The sequence below is a fragment of the Nothoprocta perdicaria genome, unplaced genomic scaffold (genome assembly GCF_003342845.1).
Source record: "Nothoprocta perdicaria isolate Ctin4 unplaced genomic scaffold, notPer1 scaffold_4, whole genome shotgun sequence".
Lineage (NCBI taxonomy): Eukaryota > Metazoa > Chordata > Aves > Tinamiformes > Tinamidae > Nothoprocta > Nothoprocta perdicaria.
In genome coordinates this window covers 8,085,339-8,111,791 of record NW_020455643.1, presented here as the reverse complement: position 1 = coordinate 8,111,791, position 26,453 = coordinate 8,085,339, and the positions used below count along the sequence as shown (strand labels likewise).

General features: G+C 43.3%; 1 protein-coding gene across 2 annotated transcripts; it reads right to left on the bottom strand.

Moving 5' to 3' along the window:
- Nucleotides 1–9,745: 9,745 nt before the first annotated feature.
- SENP5 (SUMO specific peptidase 5) lies at nt 9,746–26,015 on the bottom strand. Of its 2 annotated transcripts, none has more exons than XM_026045468.1 (9): nt 24,983–26,015; nt 21,224–21,329; nt 20,925–21,072; nt 20,248–20,295; nt 18,236–18,313; nt 15,675–15,812; nt 13,958–14,041; nt 12,565–12,615; nt 9,746–12,490 (listed from the first exon to the last, which is right to left on the bottom strand). In XM_026045468.1, the coding sequence occupies exons 1-9, from the start codon at nt 25,938–25,940 to the stop codon at nt 12,362–12,364; spliced, it is 1,740 nt and encodes a 579-aa protein (XP_025901253.1). In that variant the 5' UTR covers nt 25,941–26,015; the 3' UTR covers nt 9,746–12,361. The 2 variants fall into 2 exon arrangements, with proteins under 2 accessions (XP_025901253.1, XP_025901254.1); XM_026045469.1 differs by having other exon boundaries at nt 9,746–12,472.
- Nucleotides 26,016–26,453: the final 438 nt, after the last annotated feature.

The window sequence follows — 26,453 nt, the reverse complement described above, 5'->3', positions numbered from 1 at the left end:
TAAAAAATTACTGCAAAAAAAGAAAAAGAAAGCTTGGTGTCTCCATCACCCTTGGAGACTGCACTCTGCAGAGCTTGCTATATAGGGATAGAGGTCTCAGCTAATTGAAAATCTGATTAATTTTTACACCTACCATCTTTGATATTTAAAAGGTCTTAATTTCACTTTAAAGCATTGAAGACTTCTCTGAAAAAGATTTAGAATTCATATTGGAAAACCACAAAGGAGTTTTTAAGACTCTACCTTCTTATTTTAATAAAATGTAGTTTAGATTTTTTTTTTTTCCCTGGAAATATCTTCATTAAATAGAAGAGGAACTAAAGGGCATGTTAATATAATTCACAGACGATACTAAATTAGGATATATTGTACACGGCAGTGCGGACTGCGAAATAATACAAAGGGCCCCAGAGAGATTGGAAACCTGGGTAGAAAATAAATGAGATTCAATTTGGAAAAAATGCCGTCGATGCCTCTGGGGAAAATAATTTGAAACACGCGGAAACCTGGGAAGCAGGAATGGCTAACAGGGAGTTTAAAACAATAACAGAGAGAAAATTGGTCTGCAAAGCATTACGGACCCTCTGTAACGCCCACCGGAGCGGGCGCAGAGCTTCCTGCTCATGCCGGCAAGGCTGGGGCCGCGAGGACCACGCTGCTTGCGGAGGCACGAGCAGGAGAGCGTCACCAAACACGGCCTCCCCAGCCTCGCCCTGGGCAACGCTCTGCCCACACCACACTGATGTGAGTGGGTGAGAGGCAGCGCCGAGCAGATGAGGTGACTGGGGGGGACGAGTGGCATTGGGAGGCAGGGTCACTGCAGCAGAGCGGGGCGGCTCGGCTGAGCGAGGACTGCAAGGCTGGGAGCTGCGGGGCGGCAAGGGGCAGGAGCACTGAGGATGCTCCTCAGGAGAGCCATGATGAGAAGAACACAGGCTAAATACCGAAATATTGCCTCAAAGGACGGCCCAGCAGTAAAGACACTGGCAGCAGAGAGCTCTGTGGACACAGGAATTCTTGCAAACCAGTCTCTCCCGGCAGGCGCACGGAGGGACAGGACCCGGTGGATTTCCAACTCAAGTGTGTCTCCTCTTCTGCCTGGTTACCCTTCTAACCTACTATTAGAGCTGCTCAGAGGATGAACAGAGACAGAGAGCAAGCGGGAGCACAAGAGGGAAGAGGGGACAGGCCAGGCTGGTCCTCGCAGGACATGCCCCGTTCCACAGGGTGGCTAACGGGTCCTGGCTCTCCCATCCCAAGAGGGTTGGCACGGGACAACATTCCTCCCCATGCTGTACCCTGCGGCATGTCCGCTCCGCATGCCTCAGCCAGTGTGGCCGCGGCACTGCCAAAGCAGCTTTGCTGGGTGCCGCAGCCTTCCCGAAGGAAAGGGAACATTGGCTCAGATCCTGCAATTGCTCAACCCCTTTGTTGTGTTTTTAACGAAGCAAGCTGCGGAATTCCCACTGTCGCCCAGTTAGATCAAGGTGAAATGTTCTTACCCTCATATCCAGACTCACAGTGGGTTCAGCCTTCCCTCCTCCAGAGGAGTCTATCAGACACTGCTGAGTTATTAGACCAGAGAGGAAAAGCCGCCTCTAATTTTGTCCAGTCCTGGGCCCAGGACAAGATTCATACAATTCACACAACCACCTTGGAAAGATGTTTTATAGAAGAAATTTCTTTGAATAGGAAGTCTGATCCAAGCAAGAAATTGCCATAGCTGAAGGCCAAGTCAAATGCACTGCTCAGTTGGACCTGTAATGCTTAACTATCCCTGTGGGCCAGATCAGAACATTGTTAAGTCCCCGTGCTCCCCAGACACATCCTTCCCCCATCTCTTTGGATCATGTTTTAGAAGAGATCAAGTGGAAAGAAGCTAAGTGGGAGCTTTGGTAGGAGAATGACAGGTTGCCCAGCTTTTAGCTCTGCAGGGAAGGAGGGACAAGACAGTGTCAGGGAGCAGAAACAACATTTATGGGGACCGGAGTGAGGTCTGCGGGGCCACCACTAAAGGTGCCTCCTCACCTTGGTTGCCTGTTCAGATGAGCTGTGAGGAAGGGGTCTGGTCTGCAGCCACTGCAGTATCTCCCGTAGCTGGGGCACAGCTGCAGCCTCACGCCTGCTGCTTCCTGCAGTTCAGTGGAATTCAAAACAGCTATCAAACGCTCAAATAAAACTTAGCTATGCACCAGCTGAACCACAAAGACCCCCGGCCTCTCACTCTGAGTTGCACCAGGTCAGCCTACTCGCGGCGTGATGACTTCTTCCTCCCGCCGGCCCCCTTTCCATGGTTAGGGCACTATTTCTCCAGGGTGCTCCGCACAACACTCCCCACCCGATTTCTGTATTTCAGGAAACTGTCTAAGCCTATACATTCCAGATGATAAACTCTAGCTAGCAATTTTCTCCTTTTCATTAAAATTATTTACACTACAAGAACTTAAAACAAAAAATCGATTTCAGAAGAAAGGAGGAGGAACAGGGCAAGAGCTCCTGGTTTCTGCTGCTACTTTTAAGCTTCTAAAAAGGCATGCGCTATGTTTATAAACTTGAGCATAATACATATATTAAAAGGTAACAGTTACAGTATCCATCTTTTATTCGTGACCTTACAAGAAATGGAGCTTGTCAGGTAACAGCATTTCTGACATTTTGAAGCTGTTTTCTTTCACCTTTGGGACAAAAAGTAAAAATCTTAACACATTTTGTTGAATGAACTTTCAGAATGGTGGTTTAGGAGACATCTAACCAAACACTTTTTTTTTTTTTTTTTTTTTTTTTTTTTTTAATGTTGCAGTTATATAGGACATTCCACTGATTCTTTAAAAAAAAAAACAGAGTTAACATTTCTTCAAAGCATTTTTATGGTAAATGAAAATGCTCGCTTCTCCCACATGGAAACTCTACATTTTCTGAAGCTGCGAGAGGGACTGAAGGGGGAAAAAAAAAAAAGATTTTTGACTAGTTTCCTTAGAGCAAGTTCTTGGAGACATTGCAAGTTCTTGGAGACATTAACCTCAGAAGAAAACTGTTCACTCTTTTCCAGAGCTATTGATTCTTGGACATCTGTGAGGCAGCCTTTATCTAGATCGCATGAGAGGGGCCCTTTGGAATTAAAGATGTGGATACAAGACCAGCTTCTGAGTCTCCAGCAAACACCATGGAGGGGCTTCAAAAAGCCACTTTCCTACACTCTGGAAAACACTGAATTTCTAGTCAGCATCCAGCTTCCACCAGTAAATGTTTAAGACTTAAGCTGAGGGCAAGGGAGAAGCAAGGAGGGCTACAGAAACGTGCTACAGAGGCAAGCAGCAACCAGCTCCCAGTATTCATCTTCTCACAGGCGAACTACAACTAGATTTGTTAAAATTCTATCTTAAAGTGATCTGAATCAAGCACATTTGCATGCCAAGCTTTTGAAAATAACCTATTTCGAAATTTGAATGCAACACCACACACCAAGGCAAAAGCTTGAATGTAATCTATTACCTAAATAAATAAAAATATGCTCCTTCACTCCTCAGCCTTAATGGCTTAAGGGATGTGGAATTTTTAATAAGTAACCATCAGAAAGAAAACATCTTTAACTTCACAATATAGTTAATATTGTGGGCTATTTAAAATGTGCTGTGTCCTGCACTAAAATATCAGTCTTTAGACCGGAACAAAGGATGATTTTATATACTTCAATGCAAATATTTACATATTTTGTCAAGAGCTTTTCTCCTAACAATACCAGGTTCCAGTTCAGTTAACATATGCAGGACAAGGTGGTCTTCATTTAGTCCAGCTCAGTGGGAACTGAAAAAGCAAAGGATCTTCCTTTCCTTGTTTATCCAATAAATTCACATCAACTGGGGAAGGATGAGACCTACAAGCTCAGAACCCTGCAGGAAAGAAAACCACCCCTGAAATGCCTCAAAAATCTGTAAGCACAAGAGACACTTGGTCTCCTAGCTGCTATTTGGAAGTCCCCTTTACAACTACAGAGTTAGCAGCTATTTTCTGAAATCTGCCCTATCGCGACCAGGATGTCACATTTATTACCTTTTATTTATTCACCTAGAAAGGCTAAACTGTTCTATAAGCTTACATTTAAAATTTAAAAATAGAACATTTTGCATATTTTAATTGTAATCCCAGTTCAACCAAAGGCACCTCAAGAAAATTTGAGTTAAAAAAAAATCTATTTAAGGTGACATTCACTTTAAAAGTGAAAAGCTAAGCTTCGGAACACAACACTGAGCTATGCCTTTGTTTAAATGTGTATTCCTTTACCATATCACCCTTGTCAGTAGGAAGTAGTGCCATATTTAATGCAAATGGCTATATTTGGATACAAATCATGTTTTTGCAATTATACTACCCAGCAAGAATGAACAACTCTGTAGTTTTTAATAAAACACACATGAGAAACAGGATCTTCAGTTTACATTTATTTTTATCTTGCTTCTTCGTGGTCTAAAACTACTTTGTCTTGTCTTTTTATCAGAGACAAATAAGGACATGTTTGTCCCTACTGCAGCTTTACTGCTACTCCAACATCGAGTGATCCCTGACTTTCCTACTCCACTCAGAACTAAGAGCTGCCTCGGGAAGCCCTAGCTCAGGTGTTGGGCTTCCCCAGTCAGCAAAGAAACAAGAGCATCAATATTATAACTTGAGAAATACTCCAAAAGCTAGGGCTGGAAGATACTTACGGAGCTCTTGAGAAGTGGCACTGCTGTCTCCCTCCAAGCTGAAGAGCAGGGCCTGCTCTCCACCAGGTTTGGGGCTTCCTGCTTCCTCGCAGATTCCTGTCTGCACCTACAGGGTTTTGGAGACCTCGCCATCATCCTTCTTGATGCATCACCTGGACAAAGCAAGTACTCCTAGTACTAAAACAGGTCTGAGAACTCCTCCTGGAGAACTCCACTCCTCATTTTAAAGCCTACCAAAGACTGCAATTAACTCCCATGGGCAACAGACAGGCATGTTAAATCCACCTTGGTTCAGTCCTTAATTGGTTGATCTGCCCCTTACTGCAGAGAGGAGAAGGTGGAAGGAGGGAGGAAAGATAGAGAGGAATGCAGTATGACACAGCAACCTGAGAAACAAATGAGCAAAGCTCCATCAAAACACCACGTTACGGGCAGTAGCTCATTAGCCTTCCAAGTGCCTTGCTCCTCCACTGACTCTGTATTTTGTCAGATCCTGAATGTATCCGCACACCATCACCCTTAGTTCCGCTCCCAGGCAGGCAGGACTTCACCACCTACCCTCTCCTCAGGCACTAGATACAGCAAGTGCTTAATTTTATCACCTCCTTCAACAGAGAGTATTAGAATAACTCATGGAGGACGTCAACTAATACATCTGGGGACATGGACTAGAAGGAGCTACCAGCAGCAAGGTCAGTATGGGCAGTGTTTTCCCCAGCACATTCTTTGCAATTTTCCAAAGCAAAGCCTTCCCTAGAACTTCTCAACGTCTGGGAAAAGCAGAGTGCAGATTTCTGCCAGGCTGAGAAATCCCATTAGTGAACTAGATACGCAGAATAAGAAGTACAGAAGGGCAAAGCTATCGCAATGCAGTTTGCTTTCTGTCCACTGAGTGGATTAGCATAATTAATCAAGTATTTTGAAGTTTGTGGACTAGGAAGCAATGCCACCTAGTGAACAAGAGCAGAAGGGCACGTTGCATATAGATTTGCCCTCTGTAGGATGGGCAATAAGGGTGGGACACCAAATGCAGTAGGATGCCAAGGAGGGCTCACACCCGGTATCTGAGTGTCTATCAATCCAGGTGTCCATCCACCAGCTGCTCCCTCCACTTCTCAGCTGCACCACCAACTTCAAAGATATTTTAACGAATGAATAATTTACAGAAAAAAAAAAAAAAGCACTTTTGGTAGTCCTTGAATTTAAATTTTTGTTCAATGCTTTCGAAAGCTAAGGAATATTCAGCTCAGAAATGACACAAGACTAAAATTAGAGATCAGATTATACCGGAATTTATAAAGGTATTACAGAGAGAAAAGGCAGCACTGAAACTGTTACTAATTTTAGGCTAAAGCCCAAGCAGACACCAGGAATTAAAGCAGAATTCCTAAAAACCCAAGGCCCAGAGGATGTCACAGCATTCAGCCACCCCACAGCCCCATGGCCTGACTGAGGGCAGCGGGTTCCCGCTCCTGCTCGCAGCCATTTTCCGTTTAAAGATCCAAATTGTGAGCGAGTCAGACTCTCCACACCACATATCTGATGCAGTGGATTTTTGTGTCCTCCCCTTCCCCCCCGGACGAATTCCTGGTTTTGTTGAGCTATTTGCAAAGCCGTGTCAAGCTATAAGCACACGACCGCAAATCAGATGGAAGTTGCTACTGATGTGGTTTCTCTTCTTCCCCTGCCAGCATTCGCCATGGTAATACAGAGTTATAAAAATAACAGTCATGCTCTCGAGTACAGCAGCAGTTTGATCAAGCTAAAGGCTCCTGGTATGCGAGGCTTTTCGACCAAAAAAATGTTTTGGTCAATTTGTAAAATTGATGGGACTCCAGAGTAATCGTGCTGGAGCCAAACACTTCTATCTTTGACGGGCTTCATGGACAGTGAAAAGGGGCTGTGCGTGTGTGCGAACAAACACATTCTTCTTCCAAGTGTGGTGCACATTTTCCTGAGAAACACGCTAGAAGAGTTACCAACGTGGCAGGCAACAGCAATCAGGAGACATCGCTGCTCGGCCGATTCCCGGCTCAGCCCCGGAGCACGCGCTGTTCCTGCGGTGTTTGCGTGACATCTGCTGGTCAGAGAAGCACTCCGGGGAGAACAACGTGACTGCTGCTACACCCCGCGCACCCTCCCCCTCAACACACTACAGCCCTAGGACCTGCCTGCTCAGGTTATAAGGCACATTCCTGCAGAACAACCCCAAAAAAATAATCACTATTTGAAGTGAATCCCAAGGTTCCCTAAGAATACCTTGTATTCCAGATGCACTGGTGCTATCAGCGGAGATACAGGTCACCTTTAAGGATTGGGTCATGCTATCTAGGGACAACCAAATGTCTAGATGAATCCTAAGCAGTGATAAATGCAAGGTATAGAGTTTCATTAACATGAAACTTTAAGCGTTTTCTAGATTTTTTTTTTCCTCCTGTTTAACTTCACAACATAAAGAAATCTGTTCAACTGATGTGTCACCCGCTGGAGGGCAAAACCCCAAACCTTGCCAAAAGTCTGCCCTGAAGCCTGTTCACTGCCCTTCAATAGCAGTGCTTGAAGGTTGCCTCCTCAGACTAAGTGTGGGAGAAACAGAGACACTTAGGTCTGCCAAACCCAAAGCAGCCTTCCACAGACAGCTTTTCTGAACGACAACACTCCAAAGGTACATTTTAAGAACAAAAAATCAGCAACTGAAAATGTGTTCTGGAAGAGCCTCCGGGTTTGTAGGAAGCAGGAGCACACCTGGGTGCTCTGCCATGGCCCAAAGCTGTCAGATAAGCTGAGGGCAGGGCCAGGCCATCACCACGTTAAAGCAACGTTGAGTTCAGCCCAGGCAGTCTCTTCTTTAGCTGCACTTGCTGCCTGCATCGAGTTGATCCAAAAACCAGGGGCCTGAAACCAGACTTGCTACCGATGGGGCAGAGCCAGAGTCCCCGCAGCTGTAGTTTCCTCTCCAGATTTCTCAATCCCCCCTCCCAAAGGTTCCCATAACACAGCTCCTTCTCTGCACCAAGCCACACACAATCAACATGACTCAACCTTGGTATCCAGCTGACTATGTCTCATTTAAAGGGCAGTTTTTCCCTTGCCCTTCCCCCTCTGATGCATTTAACTCCAGAGGGAAAGGGAGGAGCAGATCTCCCAATGGATTTTCAATGCCTTCACTCAGCCATCTCCCAGAGCTGCCGCATAGCGAGGCTCAGGTAACCTCAGTGCCTGCTCATGTCTGAGGCTCCTCAGAAGCAACTGGAGAAGGCGCCAAGTTAGGGGAGATGAGCTACTATCATAGCTGAAATCTAACACAAAAATTAAGAGTTCATCAGAACTTCAGGCACCAGCGGAAGTTGCTTTGCACATGTTCTATTTGCTTGTGTGCAGACAAAATAAATTACTTTATTTCAAGATACTTCACTTAGTTTGCAAGAATTTTTAGCTCTATAGGTTGAACACTACATGCTCAGAAAACTAAATTCAATCCCCAAATCCTTCTAGCGTGTTACTCATAGAATCCATTAAGTTCAGGCACAGGCAAACCAAACTCATCTTTCCCTCCCAATGCCTATTACATATAAATAGTAATTATTGTTCCTGGCAAGGCTCTGGTGTCTCTTATGATTTTGTATTTTAATGATCTGATTCCTTAGCACTTCCTACTGAAAGAATATATTTAACAATCAACCATGTTTCCTCCTCCATGATAGATTTTTAAATTATGAATGTAATAAAGGCAATGATGTTGCTAGTCTTATGATTAATAGCTTAAAGAGACATACCCTAAGCCTTCAGTCCCCCTATTATCACAAATTCACAAGCTGTACAGCTTTGTATAATTCAGCAAAGATTTAACTCTATAATTACATAACTAAATTAACAAGCAATGCAAGGGCATTAATTTAGTTTCATCTAGAGAAGCAATTTAAGTCCTACCTGTTCTGTTGAGACATCTGTGCTTTTTCTAAATGCCACCTTAGTAGGCAGTGTCTAAGGCAGGATTTCCACCCTTATTTATGCAAGGTGTGACATCTCCAGCCTTGTATGTTGTCACAGCTCAAGCGGCAGTAAGTTATATCCCTGCAGTGCTAGGGAACAGAAGGCAGCGTTAGCGTATGGTTCAGAGTTATTGAACTAATCAACTAGAGAGCCTTCTCCTCACGACAGATCCCCAAACAAGCAGCTATAAACATTCCCTCAACCATCACATCAGTAGCTTTTAAAATTAAAAAGAAAGTAAACTGCTGGAAAAAAAAATATAGGGTTTATGGCGAAACGCGGCTTTATTACTCAGTTTATTACCACGGGAACACGGGCTTCATTTGATTCAAGAATAGACCCACAAAACACAGTTGTTGCTTGGAGGAGCTATGTCCACGTCACTTCCCAAGGTTTAAGTTTTCACATTAACTTCAACAAATGCTACAGTAGAGAACATGAGTCAGGACTCAGAGGCAGGAGAGATAAGCTAACCATTATGCTAGAGGTTCAACACAAGCCAGTGACGCTCTGCAAGCCCCTCTAGCTCTGCTAATCAGGGCAAGAAAAACATTCCAAATATTACCTTTACACTCCAAAGGGTCGGGTAACAATGGAGCAACAGTACACTGCGTAGCATGAAAGTCCAGTCTCCATTCTGCAAAGTGTCTAAAGGCTTAAGACGTTACCTACCTTGCAGAATCAAGGCCAAGCTTTGCATTTCTTTGATTTATATCAGCTGCACAGTCATTTTACACTGTAGATTAAAGCAAACAAAATAGAAACTCATAATTTATTTTCCATTTTGTTTAAGGTTTATTAGAGCTCAAGTAGCTTAAATACGTCACACGAGATGGAGGCTTTACTAGTGCTGGGACTATTTGTATAATTCAGCCTGGCTAGACAATCCTTCAGAACAAGTCATGAAATCTAAGCATTAGCCAAATCAGTTTACAGTGTTTATGAATTTCTGAATATCACATTAATGGATTTGCTAAGAGCCGTAACTACATCCACATAAATATGCCTCCTATAATAAAAACACTCCACATAGTTCTGAATGCTTTAAGAAATAGTCAAATGACTACACATTATGGAGTCCATCTCCTTTAAGGCATCAAAGACATTCTCAAGGATGAGTTAATTAGTCCAGTTTCATAGGATACATCATTACTGGGGGGAAGATCCGCACTGCCTCTGATTAAGCGCAGCGCTGCACCAACAAGCGTCACCTACATTAGCTCTGTTTTCGATTTCCCCCTTTCTTTTCCCTCCCCAGAGGCCACTCACTGGTGTGTTCACAGCTGGATACTCGAGTGCAACTTCTCTCCACTGCCCCATAATCAAGTGGAACACCTATTAGCGACCTCCTAGCTGACAAGCAAGCAAACAGGGAATGCTTTTTAACATGCCTCCTTCTCCATGCTGTTCCCCAACCCACAGAGTGCAGCAGATTTAAATGCAAGGTGCCCTCCCCTCAAGTGATCTGATACACATATGAAGTAATTTCAAAGCATCTACATTGTTAAATCTACACTGTTAAAGAAGTTCACAAAAAAACTGTCCTTTTTGCTGATGTTACTGGTATAGCATCAAGATTTAAGACTCCTCCCAGCTTCCCACATGAAGGAGGAAATTCAGATCCCTACCACAAAGGCAGCAAGTTTCAGGAAAGGACTGTCTGTGGTTCAATGCTCCAACACACCCCTGCAAAGAATAAATGCCCAGAGCAATGCCCCCCTTCTATGAAAGATAATGGGCTTCCTTGGAGGCACTGAGAGGCTCCAGGCTTGCAGTCATCCGTGCTTCCTTACCAAACTCCCTAATTCTAGGAAATAACAAACCCATGGTTATGCAGCTTTCCTTCTACATTTCATTCCTTCTCTACAGCAAGCCTTGCTTGAGGACACAACTTCACTCACACATCCAAACTTGGCACGATTTTCATGTATCATCCTGGCCACCCCATTCTCCCTCTTCATTTGTGCTGGTACAAACAGTGACAAGCTAGACCGGAGCCAGGACTAAGATATGAGCAGTGCTTTGGCTGGCTCAGTTTGAATCTTGGACCTGTTCACTTTGCAGAAGGGGATAAGAAAAAGACAGTACTGACTCAAATGCTTAAGCCTAGTGCTTCAGAGACCATGTCCCAAGCTTAAATTTTCCCTTCTCCAGCACAACTCCTTGTGCACCTGCTTTCCTTCCTAGCCTGGCTGCACTTGGCACCCCCTCCTTTCTCCTTGCTCCCTCCAGCAGGCCAAGAGGGATTTGCAGCTAGCTTTGCGCAAGCCTGAATCCATTCACAAGACAGAGGGAAGAAAAGGGAGCTTCCTCCACCAGAAGTCAAGCCTATGGCCAGACATTAGATGGACCAATGCAATGAATGATATTTAGCACTGAAAAATAACCTTCCCCTGGGCTCAGCCCCTTAACTGGCAGAGAAATAAGGTTAAGGCCATTTGTTGGTGTAGCCATCCTATACAACGGTCCCTTCAAACAAAACGAGCTCTCTTCAGGTACAAGGAGAGCACAGCTTACCCAGGAGAGCCACAAATCAGCACCAAGATCCACTGTCCTCCTTTACCTGTGCAGTGGAATGATGTTGGTTTGGTGAGTTTGCACAGCACCCGCCACAAGTGCTGTTGTGCCCCAAGAGCCATCCCTGTGACTGAACAGAAACAAACCAGAGATGCTGCAGACAATCACACGGCAGACGCAGCAGAAATGAATCAATTTATATTTGACCAAAGGCAAAAGCCAATGGTAAAGACAACAAGCTGTAAGAGAATTGATTTGAAGACAGAACTGAAAGATGCTGAAATGGAACATTTTGATTAATGGCGTGGAATTGAAAATGATTCAAAACCATCTGAGATTTAAACAGTTTCATCTTGGCATCTGAACTGACACTTCAGGAGCAGCTTTGTAATGCCCTTAATACACATGTCACGGAACCTTCTGCAGCACACGGGAATATATTATCAGACTGGCCGAGCATCTCTGTACTTTTTATTATACAGACAAGTGCTGAAGCTTTATTTGTGCAAAGGCTGCTTTTCATCTAGATAGAGACAGGCTGATAGTGACAGCTGGATAAATGTAAACAGAACAATTTTTTTATTAGCAACTTGAACTATTTAAAAAAGGGGACTCCACAAATCAAATCTGTAGATGAGTTTACCACCCTAAAAGAGTGACAATTCAGTATTATACAGCCACAATGGGGGGAAAAAATGGAATAATCAAATAGCTTCTAGCTGTTCTTTTTATGGCATCGAGTTTGATACATTCAAAGCGTTATTGCATCAGAAAACAGATCATGCATCTTTATGTTTCCAGACAAATTCACCTGTATTTGTCATTTCTAGCTACGTTTCAAAGGTGCACCAAATCTACAGCTTTATGTTTTAGTTGCATGCTTTGCCTATACGCATGCTTAGATAATAAATATTAAATACAGGAAAGAACATAAGAGAACAAAACAGACGTTAGAAATATTTTTGTGGCAGTTCTGTTACGTTCTGCCAGGTAAAGAGCTTGTCAGAAAAGAAGTTGAGGTAACAACAGTGGCCACACCACTCAGCTGAGCGTCGCTCAAAACTCACAGAAGTTTCCAGAAATTCAAGTACACCAACCCCAGCTGCAGCTTGTCAGGAATACTAGAGAAACTGGTGGGCTGTATTTCATTAGTCTATTAGCTGGCGTTCACACAGCTCCTTGTAAATCCTTTTTCTCACCCGGGGCATATCTTCCTGGGAGAACTGAAAAGGCTGGTCTAAGGCGAGGCACTTGCAGTACTGAGGGAAAGGAAAAGGCTTGATTGAAAAAAATAAGTTTACAAGCTGAACAATACAGGCCACTCAATTCTTCTTTTTCAAAGTACACTTACCTGGAGCACAAAAACCCCACAGTCACTGTCATTTTTCTGTTGTGGAATGCACTAGAAGGGAAAGAAACACGGAGCACCATGTTAGACTTTTAGCCGCCCTTTTATTTTCTAAGTCCTATTTAAAATATCCAGGATGAGATCCTGCAAAAAGATTAGGGGTCTTTGTTCTCAGAGCTAACTTGTTCTGCAGCACAAGAAACCACAGTCACAATTACTTATTCCGAGCCCAATTTTGCAAGGTGACACTCAGCACCTTGTTAGTAACACCTAACATTTAGAAAAATATATGATGTAGGACAGAAAACAAATTACAGATCTTTCTTTCAAGTTTATTTTCTTTTGGCGACCTATGCAGAACAGCTGCTCAATTAGTTTAAATAAATGTTTGTACAGCACTATCTGCTTTACACAGAACCAAACTATATCAGCAAAGTCACACAGGCCTAGACGACTATTCCCAGCATCCTGGCTCCTGGCACACCAAAGGATCTCACAAAGAGAGGGCTGGCAAGACTGAGGCAACCTCAAACAGTAACTTTCAACCTTAATTTCTTCAAATGTGCTCAATTTTGATATGCAGCACTAAAAAGCCCTCCTCACTAGTGTTACTATGTCTCTAGCACTCAAAGGGGAAAAGTAATTTTGCACAGCTCACAAAATCTTCCACTTGACAGAATGGAAGAGGACAAACTGACTATGCAAAGTGTGCCTGAGTGTGCAGCGGTATCATTTAATCGCTGTATCACACGATTGCACTGAAAAATAACGCTGTGCAAGTAGGCAGCTGTTGGGAGTGTGGCTGGTGTGCAGTGACCTGTTTATATCTTTGAAGCCACTATGGGAGGGTTACGCAAATCACAGAATCCCTCATTTGCACTACATACAAGTTGTTCCTTTTTATTGCTGCCAGACTTTGTTTACTTGTGATCAAAATGTGCCACAAAGCCTGCAAGACCAAAGCCCTCTATCCACAGAGAATACAAAATCCAGGCAGTAACAACATTAGCCTGCTTGCTCCCTCACCAAATGGCACCCATTTTGCATGATTTGGGACAGTCCCTTCTGCAGAAGCCAGGAAGCTGAGTTTCCAGCTCATTCAGCCCTTGACCTTGTGCCAACACAGGCAACAGCTACAGGTTTTGCAGCATGGGTATTTAACTGACTAGAGATTAGGCTCAGATCACCAAGTCACTTACAGAAAGTATTAAAAACCTGATGGGAGCTGAATGAGCAGAGTACTAATTAGCTTGGGTAGCCACTTGTGTAGCTCCTATCACACTCCCTATAGTCAGGATAAAATTATTTCCTTCTTGCAAAAATATGTCAGTTCAGAAACAGTGTCCCCAAGTCCCCCAGAAGGTTCAACTGCAGGGCTTCAGGTGCTGACACTTACCTTTGTCACAGCAGTCTGCCAACCCTGAAGAAACTCAGGGCGATTCTTCTCTTTTGCTTCAGTCAGCAGATACTTTCTAATGTTCTTTAAAAGGAGATTAAAGAGGGACAATATTATTCACCAGATAAAGCACAGGAGAAAAACAGTGACATCTTCCTTGACATCCATTGGACAAAGATGGATGGGTGAGTGTTAAGTATAAGAAGCTGAGCTCAGATATAGGGCTAAGGACCTAACTCTTGTGGGTACTGCACCTTTTACCACCAAATCTCACCCTGGTCTTTCAAGGGAGCTTTAACACTTCTCATTCCCTCTGTACACTTAATTTATTACTTAATTTATTACAATATTTAATACTACACTAGAAGTACCACTAAGATGGAGGAATTGTGCTTTTGGGTGCGAGACACACTACATGGTCCAGCACACGTTTTTTCCTGACTCATTCACCCGACACCGAGGCCCTTACATCAAGGTAACAGCATTTTCAGCTCGACCCTCCATACAGAAAGCTTAGCATTCTGCAGCTCATCAGAAACGCTCCCGGGAGCATTTCAGTGACATACAGGAAAAACATTTGACAAGTGAAAAGAAAAAGAGACGGAAGGTAAATGAACCTCTGGTCTAGTGTTAACCAAATCTTTCTACCTTTCTTTAAGTAGGCTGGTGTTTAAGAGAACAGGTTAAACACATTCCAGCGCACCCAGATTCACTGTAGTTCTATGTGCCACAGGGGAGTTCTGCATCTTGATCCCCTCATCCTCAGAAAGGGTAGGAACAAGTGCCTCGTGTTTGTGAGACCATAAGGGCAAGTCCCTTGTCCAGAGAGGGATGGGATGGGCCACACTGCAAACCTGCAGGAGAGGCTCTAGTGTGGACAAGAGGGAGCCCTGGGTCATGCAAGAGGTTCAGAGGGCAGCCAGCCTTAGACCACTCGCTCCTACTCCAACACAAGCTTCAGCACATGGCAGCAGGGAACAAGTATCTCCATTCAGATGTCCTAGCTGTGAGCTCTCCTGGGTACAATAATTACTACTCTGTTGTAAACCAACAACCGCACACACATAAAAGCAGAGGGCAGCTGCATCCAGCAAGCAATTAAGTTGACAAAATTAGCCTTTGCAAGAGGGTCATTATGTCTTGCTAGTCCCAGCAAAAGCTTCTTGACTGCTCTTTACCAGAAAAACTGATGCTTTAACTCCAATATTCAGGCAACAGCTTTGAAAGGTTGCTGGGTTATAATAAGTGGTAGCATCCCAGCCCCGTAACAGGTAAAACACATTGGGCAGCACTACAGCCTCTTCAGTCCTGCTCTCTTGGCCAGGCACCTTCCCTTAGAAAGGGTCAAGATTTATAATTTCCTGAACCCAGAAATCCACTAACGTTTCTAAAGCTGCTTCTACTCTTGTTTAACAAGTATGTTCCCTATGTCACTGTGCTTTGAGACCCCGGCCCACAAAACGTGTGCCAATTATACGGCCAGGCTACTTAGGCAATAGGCAACCTCTCCTCAGCTCCCTGGTCTGGTGTGATTCACTCTACAACCCTCTAGGTCCATGCATCAGACTCCTCTTTGGCAGGGCAAGCTAATTCTCATTTCATACAAGACAGGACAACAGCAAAACACACTGAATGTTAACTTTAAGGATTCACTGATGGAGATTTTGTTCATTTTTAAGAAAGCAGTCGAAATTTTACAGACAGCTGTCACTCTTACCTCTACACAAAACTTAAAATGAATGCCTTGGGAATCATAAAATGAAATAATTCGGTTGGGGATGTTCACAGTAATGAGGGACCAGTGGACTTCCAGGTGAATAGGAATCAACAAGAGAGCCTTTTTGAAAAAGTCCACCTGGCAAAAACAACAACACACATTAGAAACAATCCCACAGGCAGGAAAACATGACACAAGTCGCTTCTGTCTTCACCTAAGCTAGTCACCTTCACCTAAGCTAATCGTCTTTTTCACCCTCCACTGCAAGACATTCTTCACGTTTCCCATAGCTCATTAGCAGCACAAACACAGAGCTATGTCTGTATGTTTGTGCGCCCACCTAAGGAGCACAGGACAGGACCGGACTTAGTGACCACTGTAACTGCAGCAAAGGCTGCTCATGTCACACGTGGAAGCCTGCGATGAAGTGGGGTTTGGGTTACGCAATGCTGATAACACAACCCGGACTCAAGCTTGGTCAGTCTCTTATCTTTTGTAATGACATCCTGGCAGTATAAACATGACTGACATATCAGATTTGCATCATAGTGACAGATTCAGCGGTTGTGATTAAGAACAGCCCACAAACACAGCGAGTTGGTGCAGTTTTCTGACTCCCTCTGCTTAACACAGGCCACGTCACTGCCAGAGCAGCCCCATAAGATGCCTCGGTAGCCAGGGAAGGGAGATGGGTGAAGGCAGCAGAGATTCATGATTTGCTGAATTGAATCTTGGAAGGTGATGGAAAATCTCCCCTTGGAAGGGAGGTTTTGAAGCACAGAACAAGAAGGGAAGGCAACATGCCTGCTATCTGTGCAGATGAGCCCCGTTACACCTCAGAAGTCAATCATAAACCAGGGCCTTCCATAATCTTCTTTCTCACAATCTCCCTAGGCTGATCTAATTGCTGAGGTTTCAGTGGTACAGAACAGGACACAGAAAGAGTAGAAATCCTCTGAGGGAAGATTCCTGTGCTGCCTTTTTTAAGCACTATGAAATTTGAACACTGCATAATTGCTGCAGCACTGGTACAAGATAGGCCATTCACAAGAAAAAAAGAAAGCAAACAAAAAGCCAACTCTCTTTGAATAACAACACGAAACAGAAGGTTTTTGTCACAGGTGACTGTCACAGGCACCTACTACGGCTGCTCCCACCTGCAGAAACCGCTTCCTGCCCAGATTACAGCACACTCAGCACACAGCAATCCATCATGCTCAAGCAGGAGAAGCAGGAAGATGTCAGCCAGCAGCAAGAAAACTCAAGTAAGACAAATGAACTACGCTGATGCAGTCTGATGTGCAGCAACAGCAGGGCCAAACTAAACTCAGGGAGCCTCCTGTGACTCTGGCTTGGAGCTTGCTGCAGGGGTGCAAACCTTTAGCAGAAGAAAATGGAAAGAGGCAGCCAAAAGATGGAAGTGTCTTAACTAAGACCTGGTGTAGAGAAAAGACTGTGGCAGCCTGGAGTGACTGCACCCAGACAGCGCCAGAACAGACATGTAGGAACAGCAGGTTTGACACCGCATAGGTGCACGAGGACACGTGGACACATCCTCCAGGCTCTGTCCCGAAAGAGCTCAATGCATTTACAGAGCCTCATAAAATACTCGTGTTTAAACTTCCTCTTAATCGCATACTGCGAGAGGCAGCAGTCTACCTGCATCCTCCCAAGGGGTAGGGCTTAGAGGGGAGATTTCTCAGCAGTTTAGATAACTGTCCTGTCTGCACCTGGACACTCCTCAGGAGCAACATGAACACAGGCTCCGCTTTCCAAAATGAGAGAAAACAGGTTTTCTTTTTTAAAATCCAGCAGTAATAAGCACCATTAAAATATGCTTTGATTTCGCATCTCTTTAAAGAAATTTTAATACATTATATGAATAGGTTTTATATTTGGATATTGAGTTCATCTCTAGCATTTCACAGATGTGTGCTATTTAAGTGCTTCTGCAAAAAGATCGTACATTCAGATGTGATTCTGAATTAGTGGTGCCTCATCTCCCATATTAGAAAGGCCAAATATTCACAGGAAAAGTGCTCTTTGTATCAGCTGTCTCAGTAAAGTATCACATCCATCACAATCATGCTTATACTGCATAAATTCTGGAAAACAAGGTGAATTTTCTCCTTGTCCTCATACAAACAACAGTTTGATCTATTCACAGTTAGCACTATTGTGCTAATCTCTGCTCTCTAGTACCTGTTCATGTCAACTCAGCAGTAATAATTTGATTTTATCAAATGATTCCAGTCTGAGATAAAGGGGAAGCAGGATTAAGCCTGATCTCCTATAGACTAGTGGACTGGGCACTGTCAAGAGCAGCAAGAGACAGTTTTGGCATCTAAAACACATCGCATGAATACATCCAAGAAGATAACCCATCATCTAGGACAGGGCTATTCCCAAAACACGTTTCCAGGGCATAATCACACTATCTTGAGCAGCATCACTTTTTGTGCAGCTCTTAACCCCATCCTTGGCATGGAACATCGTCCCCAATTCCAAGGAAATGGTTCAACCCGCCCAAAAGAATCAGAGCACACGGAGTTAAAGGATACCTTTTTAGTCCATCGTTTTACCCCATTATATCCTTTGGTTACGAGCTGTCTATGAAAAAAGCTGTTAAAGAAATGAACCTAAAAAAAAGAGAGAGAGAGGAGGAATAAGCACAGAAATCTTCATGCATAATCATTCCCTCTCCCCAAGGATAACTTATACAAAACAACTTTTAATAAGGCAATATTTGATGCAGGTTTAGAAACAGAACCCCAGTAGGGACAAAAAAAACACTACCGATGCTTTACCAAGCCCCAGCTTGTGCTGTTCTTTGGAGAACAGATAGAGCCAGCCTTGGTGCCCCATAGCATGGGATGTAATCGCTGCAGCATTTCTATTTACACTTTCATATCTCCTGGCATATCCTCTCTAATCTTTTGTTGAGGGTAGGCTGGGGAGAAGAACACCAGGATAAGGAGCTGCAACTTTAGCTTTCCTCTCTTTTCCGGAGGTTAAGGAAGAGATCATTGGCCTGGGGAAGGGGGGTAGTAGTCAGGGGAATAACTTCTGCTTTCGGTTCAGAGAAGCTGTGAGACTCAAAATAATTTTTTTTGATCAAAAAGGTATGAGATTTAATCCAACGTGATCATTTGTATTCAACTGTCACAGCCAGCTCCAGACTTCAGACAGAAGCAATATTCTGTTAGTTAAAAGCATTTTTAAGTTCTACCACATCTGTTCTGAGAATAACTAAAAACCTGCATTTATGGCAAGAGAATGTAGGCTTATATTAAAAAAAAATTTAGCTCCAGGTTAACACTATTATCCCCCGTGCTTAGCTTCTGGCAATTACAGGAACAGATTAATACAAATGCAAGCCTGCAACATCTGTTTTTAATAATTCTGTGAGAGCAGAGGTGGTAGAAGCCTGAGTTATTACTTGAAAAAAGTTAAGAGAATTCACATCTGAAAAGGCAGACTAACACCCATTAGCTCTGCCAACAGACTTCAAACCCACATTCAGGGGCACTAGCACTAGATCTCCCAGGAGGATTTCAATTATGCAGTATAAAAAAAGCAGGCACAAGCAAACAGATACAATCTCCAATACCTCCCCCCTAGCTCCTGCTCAGGAAGTACACAGAATATTAATGAAGAATCACCATCAACACCAATCAAAGCAGCAATGCTCTTTCTTCTGAGCTCAAATATTTTAAGCATCACACTCTGCAGAGCTGATCTAAAAATGGCTTGGCTTGGTTCTTCCTTTGTGGTTTCACCTGAAAATTGTTCAGCTCTGCTTGTAAGCAGATGGTTCTTTATAATTGCCACTGCTGCAAGTGCAAGGCACAGAAGGTGGGGGGGATTTATTTACTTATATTTTAAGTTTCCTGGTAGTGCCAGCAACAGATAGAGCCACTGCAGTGTGAAAGCAGTTAGCATTCTGTTAAGGATGCACAAACACCAATCAAGTCCTGCAAAGTCAACAGTGCTGAGGAGCAGAGCAGCTACTTGTTAGCTCACATGCACGGACCAGGCAGCTGCAGCTCTTTGAGCTGTTGCTGTTCCTGCCCCACAGCTGGCAGGCTGAGAGCAGCACATGGGCATGGATTAGATGCCACCATTCGTGACCTGCCATCACTGCAGAAATCCAATGTCAGGAGAAATTTCCTCCAAGATTGGACTGTGAACCAGGGCACGGACAAACGTTTTAGAAGCAGGTATGTTGGAGGCAGAAACCGTAATGGAGAGGGGACTGCAGGGTGGGGGAGCAAAGCAGGGCACCTGCCTTCCAAAGGCAGTTCCGTAAGACCAGGCTACCAAGGCAGACACCTGCAGCACTAACCCAGGCATCTCCAGCGACAGCTGCAACAGACCTGGAAGCTACTTTAGTGCAGTAAGGATACAAAATTTGAGCTGCAGACAGCAAAAAGGCTGTCATTTATACTGTAATCAAACCACATGGCACATCATTTTGAGCTAAATCTTGAACTTCCATCCAAAACATTCTGTATTTCATCTTTCCCAGTCAGTCCTGCATTAGTTACATTTGCATAAAAATAAAAACCCTCACCTTTTCAGGGACTGCATCCATTATGAGTTCACCATACATGTTAATTATCTGCAAGAGTTAGTAGATATTTGAATATGTACAGAATAAAATTTTAAGACGAAAATTCACAAGCTTCCACAAAAGTAGGACTTTTCACACTATAAACAGTAATAAGTGATTATAGTAACTTTTTGCTACAGTCTGGAGGACAAGCACTCTGGAAGTCCTAACAGCCTGCCAGGAGAGAGGCTGTATAACTTGCTGCTCGAAGGCTGCCTCATTTGAAAGACTTTAATCCAATTTAGGTTAGCAGTGCATGTCCTGGGCGCCGCAGCCTTCTTGCTTGCTTGGCTATGGGCCACAGCCTGCTGCTTCCCTCTGCTGCTCCTGTATCCTGCTTTTCTAACATTAAGCTAAGGGCAGAGAGGGGGAACGAACACTTTAATGCATATGGGTAACCATTATTTTCTTAAAATAGTGCATCATTTTCTCAAAAAGGAAACAATTTATTTGTAATACTTCCTGTCCTCCAGACCTCTAATCACTTTTATTGCACCTGCCCCTCACAGCTTCCTCTTGTTTCTCAACTGTAAAGCAGAGCTGCTAGGTATGATGCAGCAGTAGGTGAGTACGGATACAGTAACAATTAAGGGCTAAAAAAGGGGTAAAGAACGACAAAAACACCAACCATCGCTAACCTGGTCATTCAGCCAGTTCTGGCCTTCCAGTGTGGCTAAATCATCCATATCTAGCATGTGCTTATTATAGAAGACCCGGAAATTGCAAGTGGAGGATTTTGGATGTTTTTCCCGATACTTCATGATTTCCCTGGTGATAAAAGGTTTTCTAAAAGAGGATCGAAGCAGTAGAAAGAAGTCAATCAGTATCAAGGTCACACCAAACGGACTCATATTCCAGGAAGGCTTCCAGACGGAGCGCACATCAGCAACGCGAGCAATTTTTCCTTTACAAAGGCTAGAATGTTACTGCTACACACCTATGGGAGAAATCTTCATTGAAGACTTCTTTTAATCTTCCCAAGACATCTTTTTCACAGAGTGGAACTAAACTGCCATATTTCTTCATAACTTCGTCTAGGAATCCTTTAAATATACCAGAAAGAAAAAGTGCAAACATGTAAAATAAAAAAGCCTCTGAGTTCACTGAACCAATCAAGCAGTCATTTCTAGCAAGTACTATCAGCAAAGCATCTGATAACCAAGCAGGCAGCACTACACATGGCAAATATTTCAGAATATTTCAGAATATTTAAGGTTGGAAGGGACCTCTACAGATCATCTAGTCCAACCTTCCTGCTCAAGCAGGCACACCTAGAGCATGTGGCACAGGGCAGCATCCAGGCGGGTTTTGAAGACCTCCAGAGCAGGAGACTCCACAACCTCCCTGGGCAGCCTGTTCCACTGCTCTGTCACCCTAACAGTAAAGAAGTTSCTCYTCACCTGGAGACGGAACTTCTTRTGCTTCAGTTTGTGGCCATTACCCCTCGTCCTATCGCTGGCCACCAGTGAGAACAGCCTGTCCCCTTCCTCCCTGCATTCTCCCTTCCTGAACTTATACATATTAATCATATCCCCTCTGAGCCGTCTCTTCTCCAGAGAAAACAGACCCAGCTCGCTCAGCCTCTCTTCATACGAGAGATGCTCCATTCCCTTAATCATCCTAGTTAATATAAATATTAAATAAAAAAAGAGGAGTTAAGTGGAGTTTCCCCTCTGCCACTTAAATAAAAGGTAGGAGGGACAAGACCAGGAAGCCAGGAATCTGATCATTCGGCCTTACAGGAAAAAATCAGCCCCCTTTCTTGCCATATACAGATTTCTACATCAAACTAACTAAATCAGTACCGAGACGAGGATCCATCCCACTGCCTATTTCAACTAGCCTGTAAAGTCACTCTGTTGCTTCATGGAAGACCATCACCTTCTGCAACAGTTTTCATTGAGAGTCCCAAATCTTATCCTTACAGGACACAATTTGCCCTCTTCAAATGCAAATATCCAGTCAGTGTCCACAGTCTCTTCAGCTCCTCACTTGCTACCACAGCAAATGGAAAACAGACTAGGCTCTCAGCTAGCTTCTTTCCTTCATCCTAATATTGCAGGGACGAAGTTGGAGGCGGGATGGCCAGGCAGACCAGCCTGCCATTCACTGGGAAAGCACTGGACCAACAAAACACCAAAGATACTAACTGGAAAGGAATGAAGAGATGAAATCCGGAAGGCTTAACACACACCCTATGAAACTGATTTTTATATGGATGACAAGAGGAGACATAAATCCCACCCAAGCCTCCAAAGCTGCATTGAGACTGAAACAGTGGAAGAATAGGATTTCAACACTTAAGAAAACATGAAAAAAGCCAAATTCCTCAACTTTCCAAAACTGAATTTTTGAATGCAACAAAAAACATGTGTTCTATATACAGAAATAAAGCTGGATCCCAGAACAGAGCCCAGAGAAATTGTTCTAACCCAAATTCCAGTGCTTCTCTCATCCACTGTGTATGATGGGAGAGAATATAACTGGATATTGCAATGTTCAGGTCGCTGCTTATTAAGGCTTAAATGACGTTGCTTGGAAACTTTCAAGGATAGAGATGGAAAGATGACAGGGGAAACATCTGACAGAATAAAGCGCCAGGGAAACATCAGTCAGAAATGGAAAAAATAAATAAATAAGAGACCAACAAGACAAGAAAAGCAGTGAAGATATCGCAAGAAATACACCTGGATGTGACAGAAAGAAGGGAGGACTCGAGAGCGAGATCATATAACAAGGAAGCATCTGTCACTGGCAGATACCCTTCAGTGCCACACTTACCTAACAACTTTTATCCCTTGCATCTAAGCAGAGTGACATGAAGGGTATTTCACACTCTAGTTACAAGTCTTGGTGGAAAAGGCATGGGACTTAGAAGTCTACCTGATTTTCAGTACATAAAAATTTAAAAGCTCGTTATTCATGCATACACAAGAAGAATTATTCTTGGAGTTACAAACACAGTAGTGAAGTTTTAGCAGACATGTAGCTAGATGTTGACCTGTCTTAGGAACTCTGCAGATTAGTAATACCACTTTGGGGTGTAGTTAACATTCCCATACAAGTAAGGACCCATGTACATAGTCACAGCAACATCAAAATGCTTTTCTAGCCCTTCTCTCAGCTGAGAAAACTCACGAGGGCTATGCTGTGAGCATCAACTGTATTAAACTGTTAGCTTCTGCCAGAAACACTGATGTACTGACATCAATCCGTTTTTCCTACTCTAGCTACAGTCCTCAGAGGGGAATCCTGAAATGCAAACTGTTCACACCTATTTTCAAAAGTCAGATAAGAATTCACTGAAAAGTGAAGGAAGTGAAAAATCATGAAGTCTGTTAATTGAATGCATTTGCTGGTTGCTATATCTATATTGCTAGACATATAGAGAAGTTAATTCAGTCCTCCCATGCACAGGACCACGAGGGCTTATCAGACACCGAAACTTTAACATTTGCCACCCTGATGCAATCTTGGTTCTCTGTTGCAACAAGGACTACATCCCTTTTTTCTGCTAGATGAACTTTAAAACTCCACTGCAGAAGCAGCCCGCTTGCTTGGCAGCCCACGTTCTCAGTTTCTTACAGTGTCAGGTCCTTACTCGATGATGAAAAGCCAACCACAGAACAATTTACCTCACACTAACTTAAATATATACATAGGGAATGCTAAGTGGTCTTGTGCCTCCAATTTACTGTTCTTTCACAATACGCTTTAGAGAATCAGCTATAAAATTCCAGGGGAAGGGAAAGGCAGGAGTTCTAGGCAAGGACAAAGGGGGTAAGAATGGGGGAGGGAGGAAGAGAAAAGAAAAAAGAGCATGTCAAACCTCAAAGAATTTTTTTGTTTTCAATCAGATGACACCAGTTTCAGATTTGTGGGAATCTATAAATCCAGCTTTCCCTAAAGACAGCTGATGTTATCAGAACCTTGAATATTATATTAAGGGTACAAGATGACATAATCCTTACTTTATATAAGTATCCTGATACACATAAGACAATTATTACAATTTTAACCACATTCATATTGGAGACTATCAAATTATGCATGCCCAGCACTGACTAAAAAGCCCGGCCTTTTGCTAAACAAGCTCCAGGAGGACAAGTCTTGCCTTTGTTCTTAATTAGACCTTATTAGACAAATTTTAAATCTACTTTATCAATAATCATAGAGGAAAAAATGAGTATAAATTGACCAGCATGTGACTATTAAAACGTGAGATAATGAAATTACATGACTTAGCTTCAGTTCAGGACAGAGCAGAAGGTAAGACGGTATTAGAATACTAAGGGACTTTGAAAACCAAGCTAACAGTAGTAATTTTCACCCACTTAAAAAACTGGAAGTTTTAACCCCACATGATCTTTTGAAAATACACAAAGATAATTGAAATGTCTATCAATAATCCAGCATAAAGCATCCAATTAAATTACATGGTATTATCTAAAAAATAAGCACATATACCATTCAACAATCCCTCAAAAACAGCTTTTTGGCTAAGCATTAATTTGGCCTTCCTTCACACAAGCCTCCTCTTTGCAGCCTCAGCTCATTAACTGTTACACTAAGCACCTCTTAGAACTCGCAACGAGAAACCACTTTAATAAATGAATTAAATCAACACATAAACTCGATGACACATTCAGCAGTTTCCAGGATCTGTTGGAAGCCCTAAGATGTGTAAGGGGTATACCACAAAGCCACGTTGTCAGCTGCTCATCAGCCACCCGGGAAGATTTCTGACTGTTCCTTTTGCCTCCCTCCTGAGTTCCTGATTTTAGCTCTGTGCTTTCTGACGAAGGCTCTTCAAGAGGACTTTTACAGTAAGGGTGATCTAGTAACTTTGCGCCAAATATATCCAGGTTTAAAGAGCCCTCTACTTCCATTTGGCTAGAGCTGTCCTCACTTTCTGACAGTTCCATGGATAAAGGTCCATTTGCAAAATCATCATTCACATGAGAATCCTGCAAGGAGGATTGTAACAGTATCATTTCATCTACACTCATAACCTGATTACATTCTGCATCATCTTGACTCGAAAGAGCGATTTCTTTTTCTGTCACAGAGATGAAAAGGTCGGAGCAAAGATCCTCTGCCAGAGCCTCATCTGTCTCCACCTCGTGCAAGGTCTCTGCCTCCAGAGAAGCTCTATCGTGCAGTTCTGGTCGGACAGCATCAGCGCTGCTGTCCTGCCCTCCAGATTCTGGCTCCTGGGAACACAGCTCCTCACGCGGTAACAGATCCTGCGTACGGCAGATCTCAGTCGCACATATTTCATTCTCCTTGGCTAAAGATTTAGGTTTGTTACCGTCCATATCTGATGGGCTGTACTGCTTCCAAAGACAGTCACTTTTAAATTTCCAGTAGGAAGGCCAGTTACACAATCCACCTTCCAAATCCCGCTGGAGAGTCTCTTGATGGTCCCTTGTAACTTTCTCCACCTGCCTTGGCTTGATTTTTCTTGACTTGCAGGTTCTGCCTCTTGCTCTAAGTTTGGGGGTTTTTAGAATTCTATACCGACACCTAACCATAGAAAGTTTCTTATGCATCATAAACAAAGATCTCTTTTTTACAGTATGATAGCTAAATTTGGACCTCTTTAGAGTTGTCAAGGGGACACAAGTTCCATTCCACTCCCTTTGAAACAGCATTTCCTTTTACAGTTGTTTAAAACTACTAGGACTGTGTTGCCCTCACCATTATTTCTCTCTTTCCCATTACACACAAAACCATCTTTCATTACAGGTAAGCCAGCACCACGCAGCATACTACAGGAGACATAATGGATATTGACTCGGACGCTATCGAGAACAGCATCAGTTTCTAATTCTTTGTTCGAGGGATCTTCACGCTGAAAGGATTCATTGTTGAGGGCTTTTTTACTGCTTCAGCAGATGGGCTTTTGGCTGTACCACAGGGACAGGACCTTCTTGCCCTCTGTATTTTTGCACTGAAAGGGCTATATTCAACAGTAGGTTTTTGATAAGTTTCAGCATTTAGAAGCACATCAGGATCCCACCTGCTCTGCAGCTCAAGTACCTGCCTTCCACACTGCAGTCTCAGGTGCAATCTGTTGCAACTTAAACTCACATTTGGCTGAGCACACTGTCTTTTCTTCTTAGCTAGGAAGAAATACTTTTGCAAGCGGTATTTTCTGAGCTCCC